This window comes from Pituophis catenifer, unplaced genomic scaffold (assembly GCF_029215685.1).
Source record: "Pituophis catenifer annectens isolate HBS135680 unplaced genomic scaffold, rPitCat1.0.hap2 SCAF_1, whole genome shotgun sequence".
Classification (NCBI taxonomy): Eukaryota; Metazoa; Chordata; class Lepidosauria; order Squamata; family Colubridae; genus Pituophis; species Pituophis catenifer.
In genome coordinates, this window is record NW_027256881.1 from 251098317 (window position 1) to 251116004 (window position 17688).

General features: G+C 36.7%; 1 protein-coding gene across 13 annotated transcripts in view; it reads left to right on the forward strand.

The window, feature by feature from the left end:
• The window catches only part of SOX6 (SRY-box transcription factor 6), a 498819-nt gene that overhangs the window by 325070 nt on the left and 156061 nt on the right, over positions 1-17688 (forward strand). For all 13 annotated transcript variants that reach the window (XM_070933721.1, XM_070933755.1, XM_070933739.1 and 10 more), the window contains 2 exons: positions 4313-4485; positions 9653-9721. In XM_070933721.1, the coding sequence (XP_070789822.1) occupies positions 4313-4485; positions 9653-9721 (242 nt within the window). The remainder of the gene's footprint in view (positions 1-4312; positions 4486-9652; positions 9722-17688) is intronic.

Genomic DNA, 17688 nt, shown 5'->3' on the forward strand with positions numbered 1-17688 from the left:
TGGGAATGGTGGCTAGGGAGTTAATTAATTATTGCCATCCCTCCCCCCCCCTGTTTTTTCACTTCAATAGGAAAATATATGGAAGCCTGAGAAACCTGTATCAGTTTTCCTAAAGCCTCTTGGCTTCATATATGAAAAAGGAAAGCAAGGTTAGATTACAGCTGGCTTTGCAGTAGCAACTCTGTACAAGTGCCCTTGATGTATACTGTACATGGCAATTGTGCAGCAGACAAAGTCAACTTTAATCCACAAATGTTATAAATGGTTTTCTACGGTAATACTTCATATTCCTACTGGGATACCTATGGCATTTCTGAGTTGACCACAATAACTCTTGAGATTGAGGCTTTTAAGACAAAACAAGAAAGGAAAACTCTTAAGGTTTCTTTCTAACATAGATGGAAACCTGATTTGCAGCTTTGGTGTCTGATGTCAGCTATCTTGCTATAGATGGAAGTACAATTTGTCCCAATGGAACCAAGTTTACAACTATGCTGCAGCTAAAATTGACTACTTCCAATCAACATTATCTTAGTGCACAGGCTGAAATGTTGGTCAGGTGGGATGCCCAATATTCTATCCTGGCCTTATATCTTGCTGCATAACTAGTTCAAATTGAAATTATATTTAAATGATTCCCTTGTGCTTCCATGTGAGTTTAAATATACCTATCCCCGTCTCTTAATCCATGCCACCAATTTGCATTCCATGAAAGTCGAAATGGTTTCATCTAGGATGATGTTAAAGCAATTCATATTAAACCTATTATAAAATGATTAGGGATGCGATGGGGGTAACCATGGGATTTGGACATGCAAAGCCTAACTTCTACTTGGGACATAGTGTATTTTTAGCTAGTATAAATGTGATTTGAACATCTGTATGTCTTCTTGTTTATCGTGTTTCCATTTTTCATTATTTAATAGGATGCATAGATTCTATACACTTAATACTTTTATGAAATAGGATGATCAATGGTTTGCTCTAACCATTAATGAGCTCACTGGCTGAGCTATGTTAATACCTTGCACCCATTTTAAGGACCATAGTAAGCTATAATACATTGCATTGTCCGAATGAATGGAATTCTGCTAATTCAGACATTTGGTAGACACTCAGGATGCATCCAAAAAGTAGTGAGTGACTCAGTTTTAGTATTCGATTTGTTTATTGTTTAGCACATTTATTAGAAAAGGAAGGATAATGAAATACTGGAGCAGACTAAAATGTTAACTGTTAACATTATCCTGTTAGTTACTATTCAATCTTTACATTGTCTTTTTGGGGAAAAGTTGTGGAATGCATATTTTATTCCTGATATCTAAAATTGGATTTGAAACTGTTCACAAATACACTTTTTGTATCAATGTTTAAAAACATTGATTGCATACCATTTTTTCTAACTATACAATGTGAAAAATGAAATGAGATATGTGTGAAAGTAGAAGTCTTTTGGTCTAAATGAGGAGACTTTCCACAGGAGATATGTTAGCTGGCTTTGATTTTTTCCAGTTGCAATTGCTAATCCTTTCCTTTTAATACTTTATTAGTTGTTCAATTTAGTTTCTGAACTTCACTTTAATTTCAAACATGAAAGTGTAACATTACTATTAGTACTTGTAGCTGTGTACACTATAGCTTTTGTGCCTTCATTTTTTTGTTCAGAATATGCTGAACAATCTTACAGCTTTTCATATGTGGCATGCACTTATTTTGTTCTAGATTACAGAAGATAAAAAGAAAAAAAGTCTTTGAAACCAAGTTGTTAAATTGCTGATATTTTAGAAATATGCTACTTGGTATCAACATAGTTTAAAAAGTCCTGATTTCAAGGTTAACTTTGACAGTATGAGAATATAGCTCAAAACTCACTAAAAAGTAGCAATGTCCTTGATTGAAACTTCACTCCTTATTGGAATAGCCATGCAGTTTTATTGATACCATAGTGGAAATACATTGCTGTGCTCTTCAAGTTTTTTTGTTTGTTTGTTTGTTTTGGGGTATCTCAGTCTACCAAAAGTTCTGAAATGATTATTCCCCCTGTTGTGGTGCGCCAGCAGCCTGCGGAGCTGGCAGCGGAATCGGACAGTGAGGAGTCTGGGGAGGAACATGGGCCAATCCTGGAGTCTGGGGAAGGCCTGGAAAAGGGTTCTGCGTCGGAGGCAGAGATGGGGCCAGGACCATCTGGGAGTGATGCGTGGACTCCGGAGCTTCCAGAATCAGACAGCAGAGAGGCAGAGGAACAGGAGGAGCCTGTTCGCAGTGTGTGCATGCACAGAGCTGCCAGAAGGCACGATCAGTTAAAACAAAAGGGACGGCTCAGGAGTAAGGCCTAGAGATGATTGGCCTCTCCCATAAGGCTTAAAAGAGGAGCAAAGGCACATGGGCACTTTGCAGGAAAGCAACATTGCTAATTCTGTTCCCAGTCGGCATCTCTGTTTGATTCTGGAATCCGTGTGGCTTTGTCAAGTAGGTCTTTGTCAGAGTGTCAAGGGAGGTAAAGGTTGGTGATTATCCTGAGGGACTTCTCCCGAAGGACTTTTTGCAACTAATTGGGACTCAGCTGTGAATGAACGTAATTCACATTTCTTGCAATAAAAGAGGTTTTTGGGACTACTCGTGTGTTTTAATGACTCAGAAAGCCTAGGTCACAACACGCCCTCCAAATACTAACTAGGATTGTCCTACTTAGTTTTTGCTGCTTCTTGTTGGGGCTGAAACTTGATAACTAAATGAAAAGCTGACAGGCTATCATAACAACATACCAATATAGTCTATAACTACCAGAGACACTTGAAAATTACTACTGTACAGATGTCTGTGTAAGCTTTTACAAGCATTATTAGCTTCAGATATATATTCTCTCATTCTTAGTGCTTCAGATATTCTTGTAGGTAGTTTCAATATATCCATGGAAATTTACATTGAAATGGTTTCCCGAAAGCTATGACAAAAAGAGTACATAATCTGATAATTCTGATATTAAATCATAATTTAATAAATAAACTATTGATAATCCTAGATAGAAGAAGCAGGTTAATGCAAATAATTTCCAGCTAATCCTTTCTACACCTGGTGTAGGTGTTCATAGCTGACATCAATAAAGACATGATGAGTTTCTGGGCTTAATTTCCATGGCCTAGGGTTTTGGGTTTTTTGTGTGTGTTGTGACATCAAATGAAAACTAGACCATGGGCATTCAGCCTGAAAGCTCATCAGTGCTTCAATTGCCTACTAATTTTAATTCATTATAATTGTGCTATGTGTAGTTCTCTTTCAACAGGTATATGTTTAAGGAATGTACAGGTAGTCCTCAATTTGTTACCTCAAGTGGGACCAGAATTTCCATTGCTAAGCAAGGCAGTTATTAAATGAGTTGTCCCTTGTTTTACCAACCTTTATTTGCCACAGTTCTTAAGTGAATGATCACAGTTATTAATAGAATCACACGATTAAGCAAAGCTTCTTGGACGAGAAGCAAAATGTCTTCAAAGAAAAACACCAGAAAGTCCAGGTGCCTCTTGAAAAAGCACCTTTGGGACAATCATGACCTGGATGACTGAGAATCTCCATAGACATCTGGGAAGGTGGCAGATGATCACATGACCTGCGATGCTGTTATAAATACAAGCCAGTTGCAAAATGCCCCCCCCCCCTAATAAATCACTTAACCGTGGTTATGCTGTGATGCTTGTAAGTGTGAGGACTGGATGTAAATCACTTTTTTTCAGTGTTATTGTAACTTTTCATGATTTTTAAAAAATGGTTGTAAGTTGAGGACTACCTGTATAAACTAGGTTCAGTTTAGCTAGTTGGCGTCAATCCTAATGAAGGTTTATGTTAAGGATATAGAATGTATCTTGTCATGACCTATCAATGTATTCATTTCCTGTGAATGCTGGAATACTTTAAAAATAGTAGTCCAGATTTTTTTTTTTTTTTTAGTAAACGGTTGTTTTACATTTTGTTTATTTAAAAAGTATTTAATTGGGGAGGATGACATATTACTATTTTTTGTGAACGCTGTAATTCATTAAAGAGCCATTATACTTAAGTGGAAGGGAAAAAGGAATGTACTAGTGCAAATTACCTAATTAATTTTACCTCTTTGTCAGAAGGGAGACATTATCTGTTTTCTCTTACCAGATGATAGTGGAAGATCCCTACCTCTGAAAAATGCAGTAGCAGAATTTATTAATATATGTCCTAATAAAATATTTAAAGTTCTATCCTTCTGTAGGCTAGAAATAGTTTTTTCCTTTGATTGTTTATTTGTCTGTTATTTATGCCCTTTCTTTTGTTTCTCCTTTAGGTACCCCTGAAAGCTTAGCAGAAAAAGAACGACAGCTCTCTGCCATGATTACCCAGCTCATCAGTTTACGGGAGCAGCTTCTGGCTGCCCATGACGAGCAGAAAAAGCTGGCAGCATCACAAATTGAAAAACAGCGGCAGCAAATGGATCTTGCTCGCCAACAGCAAGAACAGGTAAGTAACAAAATACTAACATCTAAAAACATTGGTGGGAAAAAACGTATTAGAGCTTATCTTGCACTCAGTCCTAATTTGAGAGAGAGAGATGGGCCTTGTGTATATGTTAGTGTATTAAATATTTTGGTAATCTATAGTTAGATTCACAGTCTAAGACTGGTGGAAACTTAATCATTCAAGTCCTAGTCAAGGATCTCAGAATTATTAAAGTAGCATCTAAGAATTTAGGTAGTTCCAAGCAGAGTTTTTTTTGTGTGTGTATAAAATTAGGGTATTCAATTCAATATTCATTTTGTAAAATTAGGGTATCCAAGTTCAATAAATTCAATATTATCAGATGTCAAGGAAGTCCTTTACAATATTGTTCCAAGGGCTCAAATCATGATTGTTATAATCATGGGTTTCTTTTTCCATAAATGTTCAACTTTGATCTGCAAATCCCAATAATACTTTGTAATTTTTCCAATTTTTTTCCTCATCCTGGGATCACTTGGAATAGCAAAATCACAAATGAAGGAAAATATACATGTCAGGATAATGTTGTAGGATCCGATCTGGGTCAGTCACTGGGATCAGAGATTTAGTTTTCTGAGCTGTTGGACTTGTGCGGGAGCCCATCCATGGGGAACTTCTTCCTATCAGAATGTATCAGTGGAGAGAAGTTCCCTGAGGAAGGGCTCCAGCAGGAGTCCAAAACCTTGGAAGACTAAACCCCTGGTCCCGGATCCTGCAGACTTTCTTCTTTTCAATAACTGTTATATCAGGCATGTTTATTAACAATAGGTGCCTGTTTGTTTGGATCTTAAAGTCCCATAAGATCTTAACCCACTCATTTCTCAAACTTTCTCAGCTTGATGGTTCCAGTGGTTTTTACTACAGTCAGATCCAAACCTCTGGCAGTTTCCAAAGAATAATTCTGGCAAATCAATCATGATGCAGCTTGTAGCCCATTTGTGAAATTTTGCTGCAGTCACTGATGAAATGGTCAATTGTTTCATCCTTTTCACTACAAAGGCAACATTTGAGGTTGCTTGTTACATGTTGAATTATTGTCTTCGTGCAATTAGTTGGCAAAGTGTGTTCTTAAGCTGCTAAAATAGAACCTTTAGTTTTTTTTTCTTAACACTCCTGATCTTAACCAACTCCATACAGGTTTTGTATTGTTATTACTTAGGTAGATTCTTGTTAGCCATCCCATTACAAATCTTAGAAATTTACCAGACTCTCTCACAGATGTGAATAATGTGTTATTAATATGGATTATGCTACTTAAGCACACACACAAGTTTCAAAATACAAATTATAATCAGCCATGAAAGAATGTCTTGTTGAACCTAATAGGAGTGATAGTTAATAGTTTATTTAGAATTACATTTTTCCCTTTCCTAAGAGTTGAGTAAATGGTCCCATAGACTTTCATTAATTTTTGTCTGATAGAAGTAGATTACTCCTCTAGATTCCAATATTTCTAAAAAAAAATAAAAAATAGTTATCTCGCTATAAGACTGTGTTTCCTACTAGTTCATAAGATAATTATTAAATAATTTAATTATATTTAACAATTATATTAACAATCATATTAAATAATTGTTAAAATAATTGGTAAATTATTTTGATAATTTGAAGTTCAAAAGAAAATTGAAACATACAAGAGGCATCTACATAATCATTAGAAATTTTGCGTAAAAAAAATTAAGAACAAGAGACACCATGAGTTCTTTGGGCATTCATTTTAAATTAATGTGCACTTTTTAGGAACCTGACTTTAAACCAGAATTATCGTTTCAGTTAAATATGTTTTATAGAGTATATACCACAAAGTATGCTCTGTTGATTTTAATGAGTTGTGACGTCTGGTATTTTATGTGCTTGAATATTTGCCCACATGTGAGGAATACGGACTCGTCCCTAATGGAAAATAACATAAAGGAATACTGTAAAAAATCAGAAGTTAGAATGTCATTTAGCCATCCAGAGATGACACAGTAATTAACTATTGACACTTGTGAATAAGCTAGCACAAATTAATCTTGACACATTTGCAGACGAGTGATATCTTACAGTGAACACTTTGTAATTATATTTCAAAATGAAAATTAAATGACACTTAAAACTAGGTTGTCATGCTCAATGAAGCGAGCATGTAGCTCAACCAATTCGCAAATAAAATTCAGGAGTTGAGCCACATGGTGCTCCTCTGCCATCTTTGGTGGTGTCAAGCCCTGTACATTGAGATTGCACTGTGGTAATTGCTGTGTAGCGGGGTGGATTTCTTCATTTCTCTCTTTCTCCTTAATCACAAACACCATCAATATTAGATGCTGTGTGACTATTTCACTGGCGTCCGTAAGGATATGAATATTCATTTGCTCATATATTGTACTGATAACTCCTGTGAATGGTGTACGGACATTTAAACTCTAATAAAATCAGCTTCCAAGATTTATAAAGTTTTGGTCATACCCTGGATACAAACTTTTAATATGATGCCTATCTCTGCATAGTTGCGTCTTAGCTATGGATTTATTCCCTCTACTGAATTTATATAATCTTTTTCGTTTAGCCCTGTCCCATTCCAGTCCTTAAAAAATGCTTGTAATAACAAGATGCCACAATGAGAATAAATATCTTAATATATTAAAAATATGATAAAAGGCAATATGCTAAAATATGGCATCCAACCCTGAAAGTAATTCTTCCTAAAATTACCGAAGAACCTGATGATGTACAGGTCTGGAAGAGGGAATCTTATAACCCCAAGGCAATTGGAGAAACTTTGAACTTATTTTAAAAGTTTGGAAAAAGAATTCTATAGCTTCAGATTCAGGAGAGTAATTCCATTTCTGTGTATTTTACCAATATCAAATAAAGCCCTGTAACTAGAAAAGAGACACGTTAATGACAAAAATAGTAGGTTAGCCCATTCTTCCATATGTAGAAAGTTCTTTTTAATAAGCTGTAGGGACAAAAAAGCTATCCTCTTTTGTTCTACAAAGGCTACAGAATTCCATGCAATCTGAATATATAAATCTTATCTAACGTCCTTCTTTCTCAGTTTCCTGTGCTGTGTTTTTGCACTTTGGTAGAATTCCAGAAATATATACTGGAAAAGAACATCAGATAAAATGTATTGGGCAATATACTTGCCCATTATACATCCCATATCTTAAAATGACTTATCTGATATGTGTTGTTACGGGAAAAAATTGAAGAAGTGATGCTTTGTCTGCCATCTTGAGGTTCTGAAGGAAAAGCAGGATTAAAATACATTTACTAATAAATAAAATAAAGTAGACGAGGCTACATTGCATTTTGTAAATAAACTATTCTATTTGCTGATTTTTTTCCCCTTGTCACATTAGGATTTCGTGCTGTCTCCAACCTGAAAGTAATTTAAATTCAATAAACTGATTCTCTTAAATAGTAGTGCAACTGAAACATAGTAACATAGCTTTACAACTGTTTCTTTATATAACTCTGAACAACCAACAGATATAATCACATATCTAAAACTCTGTGAGAAACAATGATACAATGCCAAACAAAATTCAAAACAAATACAGTAGTTGAGAGTAAAAAGCAACATAATACAATAAAATGTTAATCTTTTAGGACAACAGTAATAACACAATGAAGTAAAACAACAGCAATAATAATTATGGTTATTGTGTTTGTATTATAGATGCAATACACTTTTCTATTCAAAATACACCAAGCATAGGATAATAATAGGAAGTGAAAGTAATGCTAAAAATAAAGTTGAAAGAGAAATATAACTTTGTTGAGATAATAAATACATATATTGTTTCCAGTTCCAGGAGAAGCTTTTTCCAACAGTGAAGTTGTAATTAAATGATGTATACAGGTATATCAATACGTTTCAAAAACCTGCTTTGGATAGAGAGTTCCAAAGAGTTCACCAACAACTTCACAAACTCATTTCCAAGAATGTAATAGCTTGTGTGAATGACCTTGGGAGCAGTGGTGGGATTCAACCGGTGTAACAACCAGTTGCTGAGCGTGCGTGGTGCATTTAAAATCAGCTCTAAAACTGAGTAAAACAGCTGAGGCATGGCAATCTGCTGTGCTGCGCTGATCAGCTGGGTGTCTTCAAACAAAGGAAATATAGGTCAGTATAATACAGTGGTGGGCGGGTGGGCCCACCTGATCATTGGAGTGAATTGGTTCGCTCTCAGCTGATCTTCGGAGCTACCGGTTCACCCGAACTGGTCCGAATAGGCTGAATCCCATCCCTGCTTGGAAGATTGGGGAAATAGATGCTAGCTAGGAAACAGTCAGATAAGAGATGGCACAGCCCGCAGCTGCATAATGGGTGGAGAAAGAGGCTCAGAAGGAATCCCTTGTGTCAAAGTTCTCAGGATGTAAAGGAGATGGAGCAATGGTGAAATCCAAATTTCTTTACTACCGGTTCTGTGGGTGTGGCTTGATGGGTCTGGTGTGGCTTGATGGGCGTGGCAGGGGAAGGTTACTGCAAAATCTCCATTCCCACCCCACTCCAGGGGAAGGATATTGTAAAATCTCCATTCCCACTCACTCTGGGGCCAGCCAGAGGTGGTATTTGCCGGTTCTTCGAATTACTCAAAATTTCTGCTACTGGTTTTCCGAACTGCTCAAAAATTCTGCTACTGGTTCTCCAGAACCTGCCAGAACCTGCTGGATTTCACTCCTGAGATGGAGGGAGATTTGTACTTTCAGATTTGCAAGATTCTGTTAATGTAACCTTACATTAAAGTAAAATTAGTTCATCTGGCTGTATTTCCTATCTGGTATACCTTGGAAGGCTGACAAAGAATGAGATGAATTAAAGTGGGGCTGCCCCTGCCGACCTGAAAGAGAAGGCCCTTTGTCTAATCTGCTCCTGATTAAAGTGGCCATTACCTGATGGGCAGTTTAAAAATGTAAATTAATCAATAAAATGCATGATGACTTAACCAGGTATTCCTGACTACGTTTTAAAGATTGGGTTAATGAGTAATATCTTTGAAACCTTCTTGTGGTGTTGTAGTTAACTCATGGAAGAGTAAAATTCGGTGTGGCAAAGCCTGCACATTTTAGAATTTATCAAGAGGACTTAGTTCTCTCTGAATAATATTGAATTTCAATATCTCTATTTTAATTTAATGGAAATTTTTATTTCCAATAGATTGCAAGACAACAGCAGCAACTTCTGCAGCAGCAACATAAAATCAATCTCCTGCAGCAGCAAATCCAGGTCAGTATGTTTTATTGCTCTCTGCTGATTATTCTTAAATTCTATTTAGAGGGAGGGGAGGCTTTAAAATAAAATTGCTTCTACTCTACTAGCCTAGCAAAGCTTCCAAAGGTCTGCTATTTTTTTTTTTAAAGGTGAAAAATATTTCGGTGGAAGCTATATTTTCTAATAAACAGCTTTTGTTTGCGGATATCCATTTGTTTTAAATTTGACCATTTAATGCTAAGGTAAACAGATAGTTTAACATGTGCTCCAGAGGAAAAATAGTGATTCAGTTGTTGTTTATGGATCACTTTATTACAATGAAGACTTAACAGCTTTCCATTGATAGAGTTATTACATAAATCATTTATAGCTCTTGCTGGGTAGGTATACAATAAGTGTTGAGGGCAGCAGCATTTTGTAGGTGGCAGATGTTATCGTATATGTGCCACGAGCACCAATTCCAGTTTTAATTTTGTATGGAGGAAGAAATAACATTCATTATAACATCCCTTCTTGAATGTATCCAAAGATAAATGATATAAAAGGTAATGTTATTTTAGTGAATAACTGTTGTGGTTATTTCTTTTTCTTTTATAAACGTGTCATATCATGGCTATTGAAAGTTACCACTACCAACAAACCTTTTTTAAAAATAATAATAATAATCATAGCAACAAAAAAACTTCCTATTGCAAATGATTATGCACTGTGAGGGAAGATGTTGGATTGAGGAGCTCTTTGGCCCAATTCCACAGAATCATTTTTATGTTTTTGTGCAAAAAGTTGCAGTCTAAATTTTGTATTTGCTTTTATGTCTGAGAACCGCTTCTCTACTCTAAAATGGTACAATCCTGGAAAGATGGTTGCTTGTGCAGTTTCTGAATACCTTGTTCAGTTCTAACACCTGCTTTATTATGGGAGGATGAATGGATTCTTCTTGTTCAGATGGATTGTTTTGTAGTCCAAGAAATTGCTGAACTGAGAGTAAAAAAAATCTGTCTACAATTTGCATAGTTAGTTGGATACTATTGCTGGCATCATAATATGCCTCCTGGTGGTCATTCTCAGGGAAAGAACAATTTGCTTCCAATGGCCACTATGTTCAGTGGTGGGCTGCAACCAGTTTAACAACCAGTTCTGTGAGCCAGTGGTAGGTTGCCCCCAGTTCGGACCGGTTCTATAGAACCGGTAGTAAAACCAGAGGGAGGCTCTGCCCACTGACCCTGACGTCATCAGAACGTTCACGCACGTGGCCCTATTGCGAACCGATAGTAAAGGTAAGTAGAACCCACCCCTGGTGCATGAGCCTAACTCGCTTGCCCGCAGCGTTCACAATACAGCAATTTGAAGCTCAGCTGCTTACCTTCTAAGGCAGCCCCAGTAAGTAGAACAGCAGACGTGCAGAAATCAGCTGTGCCACGGGAATCAGCTGAGCCAGAAAGAAGGAAATATAGGACGGGATAGGGTGGGTGGGTGGGTGGGGCCAGCTGATCGTCGGAACTATCGGTTCGCCTGAACCGTCTGAACCAGCAGCAGCCCACCACTGACTATGTTACAGAAAGTTCTAACCAGGTAACTTTGTCTTCTTTTTGCCTTTTCTGCACTGTTACTTCAGAACATTACAGGTAGTCCTCGGCCTATGACCACAATGGAACCCAAAATGCCTATTGCTAAGCAAGATGGTTGTCAAGTGAGTTTTGCCCCATTTTACAGCCTTCCTTGGCACAGTTGTTAAATGAATCATTGCAGTTGCTTAGTAACACAGTTGTTAAATGAATCTGGCTTCCCCATTGACCTGGTTTGTCAGAAGGTTGCAAAAGGCAACCCACATGACCCTGGGACACCTCAGCCATCATAAATATATGTCAGTCGCCAAGCATCCAAATTTTGATCACATGGCCATGGGGATACTGCAGTTGTTGTAGGTGTGAAAAGTGGCCATAAGTTACTTTCTTCAGTTCCATTGTAATTTTGAACAGTCATTAAGTGAATATTGGTAAGTCAAGGACTACCTGTAGTTAATTCCCTGTTTATTGCTTTGTATTCTGTATTTGCAAAGGTTAACAGATACATCACTAGGACCAAGTGGCAGTTCTTTTGCCTAAAAACAACTAAATTGCCTCCACTCTATCTTCTTCTAACCTTTTGTTTTTTCCCCACTAAGTTATGAAGTTTAGCCACTGCCAAACATATTGGCACTTTCTGCCAATTCAGTTGTTGAGAGCCTGTTTAGAATAAGAAGCTTCTGTGGATTGCCTCTCTTTCTTGTGTGCATTGGGAAAACTCATTAAAGGATTTCAAGCAGGTTAAGCATTTCTCCTCCATGTTGTTTGCCAGGATTCTGGTGGTTGTTTCATCTTCTCCTGGAGCATCTTGCAAGGAATTGCTTTAGCTGCTATCAAAGCTGCTGGGTCAGTGCCATATCAGGCGTGCAAACAAGTTTAAAGGAATGGCTGCCATGCTTTTGTGCGGTTAGAATTGTAACATGAGACTTATATTTAATGTATTGTTTGTGGTTCGCAAAAGACGTTAGGTAGGTGATGTTTAAGCAGCTCATTACAACGGACATATATGGGACTTTGGTCTTTTTAAAAATCTGTTTTCTTAAATCGAATAAGTAAAATTGAAATAACTTTAAAAATAGAAGCTCTATCCAGCAAAGAGTCAGTTGTCCTCAGTGCTTAAGTCATAATGCTTGAGTACGTAATATATTGTAGGACTATGCTTTCAACGGATACGTTTTAGAAATATACTTTACAAAGAGATAAACATTCTTCAAAAGACAGTGCTTATACTTATTGCTTAAATAAGTAGCAACATTATTGTAAAGCCTAATGCACTTTAAATAGATCCTACCACTCTGCCTTGTCAGAATGCTTCTTGAAAAAGCACATTGAAATTTCCTATCTGCATCTGAAGCTAGTCATGCAGTTATTTGGATGTCTGGAGCATGTGACTACTTGTATTTCAGTACTCCGGATTTAAAGGTGCACCTATTTTATTAAGTATTTGCATAAGTAAATAACTGCTGCCAAAAGTTTGTCAACTGACAAAATATATAGGTCATTAAAAAAATAATTAAAGCACATGTAAGAAGGTGTTACTGGTATTTTACCTTCAAAAGTTTTAGACATAATTTAAGAATGAGAAATCAACCAGAATAAAAATGGAACACATTAATACATGTGTTCCATGTAAATTTTTATTCAATAGGTAATCTAAAGAAAGTCACACATACTGAAGCCATCCTGAAATTAATATAATTTCATAACAGATTCCTTTCTTGTGATTTAGACTAATTAATGATGATAATATAAAATATTTATTGAAGATTATGAAGGAACAGTCAAATTTCAACACAATTTGGAAATACGGCACTATCGAAAATGTTTCTGACTCTTGGCTCTGCATGCGGACCAAACATTTGCAAATTACTTTCTAAATTAAAATCTGCCTGATGAGCGTTGGTGCTGGCAAAGAAAGCCGCTAGCCCTTTTCAAATGTTAATTCTGGATTTCTGCCCTGTGGTTCATACTTTTTGAGAAAGTCTGTAGATAGAGCCTGTTCTACTCAAGTCAATTTTTTACTAATAGTTTGGACCTTGTTGTGACATGGATGTGAAGGGATAAGAGAGATGGGAGTCAATCACTTGTGGTTTTTGCTACCTCCCTTTTGTCTCTCTGATTCTGAACCCAATTGAAGATACACTTGAGGAAATTGAATTTGGTCAAGGAAGTTTTTATTTTGGGAGGGGCCTGTGAGGTAAGGTTCTAGTAACAGAGGCATCTCGTGAAGATCTGCAGGGATAAGCATGAGATGCTCAGCAGGAGTGAGCCAATTTAATGTGCAAGCAGATCTGGGACAATATGTGCAGGAGATGAGGTTGGAATTAGTTAGGCAACTCAATCAAAGGGATGAATCCTAAGAAGATTGGAGAAGAGAGAAAAAAGGCTCTGTGTATGGTTGGTTGGTTTCTGTAGAGTATTGCGATTTATATTGAGCCCTATGTTTCTTCATATTTAGATAAGGTCACACGGATGTGTTTATCTAAAACATTGCAATGCAACTGTTATTTTCACTATTTTCACTTTTTCTTTGTTTTGCCTTTGCCTTTGTCTTCCATTGCAGTGGGCTAAAAGTATATAAACTCTGCTTCTGCTTTTGCTCAGGGCTAATCAGCAAAACATTTTAGAGGTTCAATTTATACCATATTATTTTTTGCATGCATGCAACTAAATTATGTTGTATCCTCAAATTCATTTAGTTGCTTTAGATGAGCCATGTTTTGGCCACGACAACCTAAAGAAGCCCATGCCACGAGTACCCCCTCACCCAATTTTCCAAGTGCATTCAAAGAAGGGGTAGTACAACTGGCAAGAATATGATTCCGTTCTCCTCTCTATGTGGCTTTAATTTCCAATCCCACATTATATTAATTGCATTAATTTTTAACTAGATCCATGTCATTACTACCAAAGCTGTCATGTTGAACTACCATTATGTGGAAGAAATTTTAGAGGTTTTCATTTTTAAAAATTAAGATATCAGTATGATATTATAGTCATAAATAAATAAAAAAATCCTATACATTAGGCTCTACTTTGTATTTTCAATCAGTGATAAGAGCAGGGTTATCCTCATATTCATTTTTATAAGCAATGGATGAAAACTAATCAAGGAGAGAACCAACCTAGAATTAAGGAGAAATTTCGTGACAGAACAATTAACCAGTGGAACAACTTGCTTCCAGAAGTTGTGAGTGTTCCAACTGTGGAGTTTTTAAGAAGAGATTGATCAACCATTGAAGTGGTATAGGGTTTTCTGCCTGAGCAAAGGGTTGGACTACAGGAAGTCCAAGGTCCCTTCTAACTCTGTTATTCCATTAGTCTTTTATTCAGATTTCTATCACCTACATTCACTTTGAAGAGTCATCCAGATATTAAAACTTCAGGCAGGACAGTGGAGGACATTCTTCAATCCAAAATACGTTCAGATATTAACATTAGGATCAACATCTTAACCATTCATGGCTAACCCAAATCTTTAAAATTGGTATCAGCAGCACAGTGTTTCTCCCATCTACTACCTGGTTAATATTCGGGACGGGTTAAATTTTCAGTCGTATCTGCAGAGAAAATAAAATATAATGCATAAAAAAACTTACATGAACGACCAGTTTCTATAAGAGTTTCAATTCTTGGTCTCTTGGCTGCAAACTCTTCAGCTAATTTATTTCTTTATATGGCAGTTCTGCTTTATTTAGCGACACTGTTTTTGCTCACTAAAACTTTTCCTTTTAAATTGCCACTAGAATCCATTTTTTGTCTTCTAATGTTCTTGCTGTGTCACTTAATATCAACAAGCTTAGACGGTTTCATTTTGTTAAAATGGGCGACCATGATAGTAAACAGAGGTGCAGCAATTTGAAAACAACAACAATGGTAGAAATATATTTAAAGCAATGGTTATTAAGTATCTCACTGATCTTCTGTTTAAGAACTGAAGCCTTCATTGATTGCCTTCTGGAAATTGATTGTAAATGCTTGATTCGAGTTTGCTCAAGACACCCCGTCATGAACATATTATGCTGCAATTCTTCTTATTTAGGTTCTTTTTTTGGGGGGTGGGTGGGCTATCCATGGAGTAATTTGTGCCAGTTGAAAATTGGCTCCAGATCTGTCTGATCAAATTGGTCCTTTTTCTTGGCTGTCTTTGCATCAGTTTATTTAAAGCCAAAACAGATCAGGTTGTTTCTTTTGCTACATTGAAGTTTGTCACTTGCTGGTTCTCCTTTGGCTCTTTCTTGCTTCTTGCAGGCTCAAGCAAGGCATTCCTTTTAAACTAGTTGCTTATATTAAAAAAAAAAACCCAACATGAAGAATTTTGGCACTTTTCACACAATCCAATCCACTGCTGAAGAGAAAGGGATTTTAAAAAAAAAAGTTTACTAACTTTCCTCCTTGTGCTTAGCCTGAGCTATTACAGGCCTGGGAATAATTGCAAAGATTTGCAATCGGAATACCGGGGATCAATTCTGCCTGCAATTTGAAAGTGCTGTTTCTGGATTCTGCCTGCTTCATCGTTCAGTGCTTTGTTTCCCCATATCTCCCTCTCATCATTATAGTAATATGGAATAATGATGATTGATAATGTGAAAAGGATCTGGGGAAAAAAGTGCTTTTCCAGATACCACTATCTTTTTCCAGTTCCAGTAACAATACCTTTACTCCATCACATACTTTCTATATGCATAGACAGTGATAGAGCTTGTCGATCGAAAGGTCGGCAGTTCAGCGGTTTGAATCCCTAGTGCCGCGTAATGGGGTGAGCTCCCGTTACTTGTCCCAGCTTCTGCCAACCTAGCAGTTTCAAAGCACGTAAGAAATGCAAGTAGAAAAATAGGGACCACCTTTGGTGGGAAGGTAACAGCGTTCCATGCTCCTCTGGCATTTAGTCATGCCGGCCACATGACCATGGAGACGTCTTCGGACAGCGTTGGCTCTTCGGCTTTGAAACTGGGATGAACACCGCCCCCTAGACTAGCACATATGTGCAAGGGGAACCTTTACCTTTACAGTGATAGTGGCAAGATGACATGGATGTTTCCATTAATAACCCCACCACCTACCTCCTTTCATCATATCAATATGGCTATTGCAAGAGTGCTATTTCCTTTAGTTCTTTCCCTGATTGGACTTCCTCTGCAATTTGAAGTAATGCAGAGGTGCCACTCTGATGAAATACTTTTTGGGGGAGTTTCCTATTGGTCAGTAGGAAGAATCACCAGTGGGCTCAGAAAATTCTATGCATTTGTTTCAATATCAATAATGAAGACAAGATAACAGCACATTGGGTTGAAAACTGGAGAAACTGGAAAAAGAAAATGAGCTAGGATGAAATTTCCCTTGTTGTAATCTGTGTTTAATGCTGACTAGCAAAAAAACCCCAAGCACTACTGTTCTGGCAGAGAAAAATATATCCACCCAGCTTTTTATTATTATTATTTGTTTGTTATCGATCATAAATCTGATCCCTTTCCAGCAACCTGAAAGCAGGACTAAATAATGTTGCTAAAAGCAATTTGATACTTCTGTTGGCATGGGTATATGTAGCAGAGGTTTTCCTGAAAGTAATACAGAAAAAACAAAACAAAACAAAATAGGGCTTACAAACACAGCTGAAAAGTCTAAGAATAGTCTCCAATAAGCCTTTAAAATATAATTGTATCTTCAGTAAGAAACTAGCCAGGAAAAATAAACCCCTGAACTTCTTTATACTTTCACCACTCAGTGCTGTTCTTGATAGCCCATAGCATGCTGATCTGATTTTTTTTTTTTGGGAGGGGGGGAAGAGGAACTTTAAAAAATAGAAATAAAAGGCAAATTTAATTATTTTGTTTATCTAATTGAATTAACTTAAAAAGTTATGATAAATAGTCCAAAAGCATGCTTTGGATGCTTAATCTGATTTTCCCAGTCAAATAAAACGGTTGAATCCATGATGTTAGATGCTATTGTTCAAATTTAATGAACTCAATAGGAGCTTGAATTAGAAGACCTCCAAGATCCCTTCCAACTCTGTTATCCTATTCCTATTCCCATTCCATTCCATTCTAAACAGAAAATTATTAATTTTATAAAGTTGTCACCTTACTTAGCCAGGATCCAAAATTGTTGAAAAATTGTCAAATTGGGGTTTAGGCTATGGGACATTAATTAACATACCATGGTTCTACACATCCCTTCATTTATTACCAGGAAGATTGAAAACAAAAATCAAGAAATCAATCTAAACCATAGTTTGTTTCCTAATTTGGAGAGAAAAACTGATTGGTTTAATAATGGGTAGAAAGCACCATGGCATCTAGTTCATCAATAGTCATGGCCATGTTGCTCTGGGTATATTACCACTATTATTTTACACTGTGTATATTTAATCTATAACAGTTGCTGATGTCAGATTTTACTACTGGTTCTGTGGGC